Source organism: Lepus europaeus, chromosome 21 (assembly GCF_033115175.1).
Source record: "Lepus europaeus isolate LE1 chromosome 21, mLepTim1.pri, whole genome shotgun sequence".
Lineage (NCBI taxonomy): Eukaryota > Metazoa > Chordata > Mammalia > Lagomorpha > Leporidae > Lepus > Lepus europaeus.
The window spans coordinates 656,236-662,071 of record NC_084847.1 but is presented as its reverse complement, the minus strand read 5'-3'; the positions used below and the strand labels follow the sequence as shown (position 1 = coordinate 662,071).

At 75.2% G+C, this 5,836-nt stretch overlaps 1 protein-coding gene across 2 annotated transcripts; it reads left to right on the top strand.

The window, feature by feature from the left end:
• Nucleotides 1-1,871: 1,871 nt before the first annotated feature.
• On the top strand, nucleotides 1,872-5,359 carry TEKT4 (tektin 4). 2 transcript variants are annotated; one of them, XM_062180719.1, is made up of 6 exons: nucleotides 1,872-2,390; nucleotides 3,013-3,083; nucleotides 3,935-4,078; nucleotides 4,347-4,569; nucleotides 4,831-4,985; nucleotides 5,143-5,359. In XM_062180719.1, exons 1-6 carry the CDS (start codon nucleotides 1,872-1,874, stop codon nucleotides 5,357-5,359), a joined length of 1,329 nt encoding a protein of 442 aa, XP_062036703.1. The 2 variants fall into 2 exon arrangements, with proteins under 2 accessions (XP_062036703.1, XP_062036702.1); XM_062180718.1 differs by having other exon boundaries at nucleotides 1,872-2,405.
• The last annotated feature ends 477 nt before the right edge of the window (nucleotides 5,360-5,836 follow it).

Genomic DNA, 5,836 nt, shown 5'->3' with positions numbered 1-5,836 from the left:
TGACTGACCCCCTGCCGTTAGGCTGACACCACCGTGGAGCCGGGGCCCTGGGTAGCAGGGGCAGCTAGGAGGGGGCAGGAGGGGCTTGGCTGGAGCAGAGACCGTGGACCGTGCCCCTGAGTGCCCCAGCCCTTGCGAAGGCTCTGGCTGGGCCCGGGGGACACAGGAGAAGGTGCCCACCTCTGCCATCTACAAACCCCCAACTCCGTCTGTGTTCCACTGTGCCTTTGAGAGCAGCTCGCCACGGGAGACCGTGTGTGGGGCGCGCCTCTCCCTGGGGGACTGGGGCATGGGCTGGGGCACCCTAGGCCTGCAGCCTACTACCCCATCCAGGGCTCTGCAGGGCAGTGGACACCTGGGGACAGCTGGGACATCGTTCTGTCCCCGGGAGCCCTCACCCTGCGTCGCCTTCTCCCTGGCACGCCTGGGGTGTTTCCTGGCTGCCCCGCCTCTACGGTCAACTCCAGGCCCAGCTCCCTCTGCCCAGTCAGTGCCACCGTCCTGGGGCTCTTGGGTGTCACGTGGGCCGGGCGTCCTGTCCACCCCGGCCCCTCCAGCACAACCTGCACCGTCACGCTGGGATCCGACGCCTTCTGCTTCTGGGCGCAAACTTGGTCTCACAGTGGCCCCTCCCCCCGCACATCTGTATATCAGATCCCGCCCTCCACATGTGTGTCTCAGATGCCGCCCCACACGGGAGCATCTCAGACTCTGCCCCCCATGTGTCTCGGATCCCGCCATGTCTCGGATCCCGCCCCCTCATGTGTGTCCCAGATTCTGCCCCGTCACAGCCTCCTGGGGGGCCTGTGGGGCCGTGGTGACACTGGCCTGGCACCAGCTGGAGAGGCCCCCTCCCCCAGACCTGACCCCTGTCAAAACCAGAGTGACGCCGCTGCTGCCCCAAGGCCTGTGTGGGGACAGCGGTCACAGCGGTCACACCCATCTTGACAGGAGCCGAGGCCCAACCCCTGCAGGAGAGCCAAGGTCACTGGCCCTGAGAGCAGAACCGGCTGAGGCGTGGCCCCTGGGTGGCCCGTGCCTAGGGCCAGTCCTGCTGACCCGCGTCTGGCTTCCTGGCCAGGGCAGGAGCCAGCAGGACACTGGGGAGTGTGGGTCCGCCCCAAGCCCCCACGCAGCCCCCATGTGCCTCCCGGTCGTCCTCGTCCTAGGGACACCCTGTGCCCTGCCTGCCCATCCGTGACTGGGCTCCAGGTGCCCCGCAGGGCCATCCGGGGCCTCGGCCTTCCCACCGCCTATGCGGTCTGGTGCGAGCCCCTGGCCGGGCCATGCAGCCTGCTGGGCAGCCGGCGGGGTCACCTCCCTCCGGCCAGGTCGCCTGCCCGGCCACTGTCCCCTCCTGGGCCCCGGCCGCACGTCGCTCCGGCGCATAAAACTCAGGCTCCTCGCAAAAAAAATGGAGCCAGGGCTGGCCCCTGGTGGACCCCAGGCCTGAGGCCGCGGGAGGAGATGGAGCCGCCCTCCGAGGAGCCTGCGGACGCCAGGGCGCGGGACACCGGGGCCGGCGCGGGGCGGCGTCCTGCGGCCGACGGCGCCCTCTGCCGGCCAGGTCGGGCACCGCGGCGGGCCGGATGCGGGCTCGGGCCCGGCGTGCGGGGCGCTGCGGGGCGCTCCCCGCCCGGGCGAGCAGGCCGCAGCGGCGCCCGGGCAGGGGTGCGGGGCTGGCCCGGGGGTCTCCGCGGCACGCGGGCGCCTGGCAGTGGCGGGTCCTTTAAGACGGAACCCCGCGGCCGGGCCCTTTAAGACGGAACCCCGGGGCCGGCCCCGTGTGTGTGCGGCGTCTCCAGGGCGACCAGGACCGCGCGTCCAGGGCGACCCCGCTGGCCGCTGGCCGCAGCCGTCCCCGGCCGGCCATGGCGCAGTCGGACGTGCTGCTCACGCGGCAGCCGGCGCCGCAGACGGTGCCGGCCTGCGAGCTGCCCCGCAAGGAGCCCGCGCTGGCCTGCAACACGGGCGCGCACACGTCCGCGGGGCTGGCCACCGCGGGCTTCCGCACGGCGCGGTACCTGCTGGACGAGTGGTTCCAGCTGGGCTACGCGCGCTACCACCAGGCCTTCGCCGCCCGCGACGGCTCCGAGCGCCAGCGGCGGGAGAGCGCGCAGCTGGCGGCCGAGGCCGAGGCGCTGGCGCGGCGCACGCAGCAGGACGCCACGCGCGCCGTGGGCGAGCGGCTGCGGGACGCGCACGGCTGGGCCGAGGAGCTGCGGCGCGCGGCGGCGGGGCTGCGCGCCGAGACCGAGCTGCTGCTGGCGCAGAAGCGGCGGCTGGAGCGCGCGCTGGACGCCACGGCCGTGCCCCTGTCGCTGGCCACCGACGGCCTGCAGAGCCGCGAGCGCCGCCAGCAGCCGGACCTGGTGCGGGACCGCGTGGAGGTGGAGCTGCTGCAGGTGCGGGGCGAGCCGGGGTCCGCCGAGGCCGCCCCTCCCCGCCCAGTGCACGCGGCTCCCCACCGAGGCCGCCCCCCGCCCAGAGCACAAGGCTCCCCGCCGAGGCCGCCCCCCCCCGCCCAGAGCACGGGGCTCCCGCGTGGGTCCGCCGAGGCCGCCCCCCCACCCCGCCCAGAGCATGGGGCTCCCCACCGAGGCCGCCCCCCGCCCAGTACACAGGGCCCCCGCGTGGGTCCGCCGAGGCCGCCCCCGGCCCAGAGCACGCGGCTCCCGCCTGGGTTCGCCGAGGCCGCCCCCCCACCCCGCCCAGTACACGGGGCTCCCCACCGAGGCTGCCCCCCGCCCAGAGCACGGGGCTCCCGCCTGGGTCCGCCGAGGCCGCCCCCCCACCCCGCCCAGTGCACGGGGCTCCCCGTGGGGAGGACCCCGCCCGGTGCTGGGGACCAGTGTGGAGCAGCCCCCCGCAGCCCCCGGAAGAAAATCCCGCCCTCGCCCTGCACCCGACAAGGAGGCGCGTGCCCTCCCCGCCGTGAGGGCTGACCTGGGGGTCCCCCAGCCCCGGAGTGGGGGGCGGCCCGTGCTCAGGAGGGGTCTCTCCACCCCCCAGGAGGCGGAGCTCATCCGCAACGTTCAGGAGCTGCTCAAGAGAACCATCCTGCAGGCCGCCAACCAGATCCGGTGGGCCGGCTACCCGCGGCACGGCCGGCACAGCCGTGGGGGCACGACACAGCCGTGGGGGCAGGACACAGCCGTGGGGGACGCGGCACAGCCGTGGGGGCACGACACAGCCGTGGGGGACGTGACACAGCACTTGGGGGGACACGACACAGCCGTGGGGGGCGCGACACAGCCCTTGGGGGGACACGACACAGCCGTGGGGGCACGACACGGCCGTGGGGGACACGACACAGCCGGTGGGGGACACGGCCCGGCACAGCTGTGGGGGCACGACACAGCCGTGGGGGATGTGGCCTGGCGAGCCTGTGGGGGATTCGGCACAGCAGTGGGGGGTGCGACATGGCCGTGGTGGCACGACACAGCCCGTGGGGGACACGGCCCGGCACAGCCGTGGGGGACACGACACAGCCGTGGGGGACGCGGCACAGCACAGCCATGGGGGCCCGACACAGCCGTGGGGGGACACGACACAGCAGTGGGGGACACGGCACAGCCGTGGGGGGGCGCGACACAGCCCGTGGGGGACACGGCCCGGCACAGCCGTGGGGGCCCAACACAGCCCTTGGGGGGACATGACACAGCCGTGGGGGCCCCCGCACAGCCGTGGGGGATGTGGCCTGGCAAGCCTGTGGGGGATGCAGCACAGCCTGTGGGGACTCGGCACAGCCCGTGGGGGACACGGCCCAGGCACGACTTGTAGGGGGACACGGCCCCAGGGCTCAGAGGTCACAGTCGGGCGCCTGGCACTGGCCGAGGGTGCCAGTTCCTGCCCAGCGGGGGTGGGGGGCCCCGGGGCCCAGGGGCAGGCACGGGGGAGGGGCCTGGCCCTGAGCGGCCACCCTACTGCCCAGGCTGAACCGGGAGCACAAGGAGACGTGCGAGATGGACTGGTCAGACAAGGTGCAGGCCTACAACATCGACGAGACCTGCGCCCGCTACCACAACCAGAGCACCGACGTGCAGTTCCACCCGCACTCCACCAAGCTGGAGGAGAGGTGCGGCCGCCCCGCGGGCTGCCCCTGCCCAGCCCTGGCCCCTGACGCCCTGCGCGCAGCCCCTCGGATGGGCGCCCCCGCCCGAGCGCCCAGCACCACCGCCCAGCTGCACCCCGGGACCCGGGATGGGAGGGGCGGCCGCAGGCTGCGGGCTTGGCCGCGTGTGGCCAGCAGAGGGCGCGCGAACACCGCGCAAGGCCGGGCCCCGGGGCAGGGGCGCGGTGTGCGAGCCGGGCGCGCCCCGACCCTGGTGCCCGCGCTCACGCAGCGCCTCCACGCCCGAGTCGTGGGCCAAGTTCACCCAGGACAACCTGCTCCGCGCCGAGCGCGAGCGCCAGGCCTCGGCCGACCTGCGCGCGCTGGTGGACTGCATCCTCACGGACGTGGCCGCGGACCTGCAGCTGCAGGGCGACGCCGTGGCCTTGGCCTTCGGGCAGCGCTGCGAGGAGCTGGAGGACGCCAGCCACAAGCTGCGGCACCACCTGAGCAAGGTGCGGCGCTCAGGGCGGGCGGGCCGGGGTGGCCGGCGGGAGTGGGCGGGGTGGCCGGGGTGGCCGGCGGGAGTGGGCGGGGTGGCCGGCGGGAGTGGGCGGCGGGGCCGGGGTGGTCGGCGGGAGTGGGCGGCGGGGCCGGGGTGGTCGGCGGGAGTGGGCAGGAGTGGCCGTGGTGGCCGGCGGGAGTGGGCGGCAGTGGGCCGCGGGCCGGGGTGGACCTGTGGCCCTGGCCGCCCGCCCGGGCTGTGTCCTGCGCAGACGCTGCGCGAGATCACGGAGCAGGAGCACAGCATCGCGGCCCTGAGGCAGGCCATCAAGGACAAGGAGGCGCCGCTGCGCGTGGCCCAGACGCGCCTGTACCAGCGCTCGCACCGGCCCGGCGTGGAGCTGTGCCGGGACAACGCCCAGTTCAGGTGCGCCCACCCCGGCCCGGGCCCGGGACCCCACCCCAGGAGAGGGCTGGGGGCTGGGGTCTCAGGGCCCCTCCGCTCAGGGAGTGAGGCCCCCGCCCCCGGGCCGGAGAGGCGGAGCCAGGGCCGCCCGGGGTCCTGAGCGGCGCCCGGCCCGCAGGCTGGTGAGCGAGGTCGGCCAGCTGGACCTGGCGCTGTCGGCGCTGCGGGAGAAGCTGCTGGAGGCCGAGCGGTCGCTGTGCGCCCTGGAGGACACGCGCAGGAGCCTGGAGAAGGACCTCGCGGTCAAGGCCGACAGCCTCTTCATCGACCGCCAGAAGTGCCTGGCGCTGCGCGCCCGCTACCCCCCCGCCTCCCGGCTGGCCGGCTACGAGTGACGGCCCGGCGAGTCCCTCCCCCAAATAAAGGGCACCTTAGCTTGTGCGCTCGCGTCCTCTGTGGCCGGGCGGGGTCAGAGGGCGCGAGGCCACCCTGCCAGCCTAGGGGCCCAGGCGTCCCCAGGGCCCGGCCTCGGCTCCGGCCCCGGAGCTGCCTCAGTGGTCCGTCAGGCCGAGCCCCCGGCCAGTGTGCTGACCGCAGGACCCTCCGCTGGGCCGGGCAGACGGGTGGGGGCTGTGTGGAGCTGCGGCCAGCGCCCCAGAGTGGGGCCCGGGGTGTGGGTGGGAGACCCTGACCCCCCGGGGGACAGGCAGGGGACCAGAGGTGCCCTGGCCACACAGGGGTGCGTGCTGCCCCTCCCCGTCCACCTCGCCCACCCAGGCAGGGCTGGCGCTCAGCGGGGGCTGGCACTCCCATCGCTGCCTCCCGGGCACCCACTGCGCCCAGGGACCCTGCCGGTCGCCCACCGCGGCCTG

Coding starts and splice junctions, on each gene's coding strand:
- TEKT4 (XM_062180718.1), top strand. CDS start 1,872: ATGGCGCAGTCGGACGTGCTGCTCACGCGGCAGCCGGCGCCGCAGACG. Junction 2,406..3,012: donor TGGAGGTGGAGCTGCTGCAG/GTGCGGGGCGAG, acceptor TCCACCCCCCAG/GAGGCGGAGCTCATCCGCAA. Junction 4,079..4,346: donor TCCACCAAGCTGGAGGAGAG/GTGCGGCCGCCC, acceptor GCGCTCACGCAG/CGCCTCCACGCCCGAGTCGT.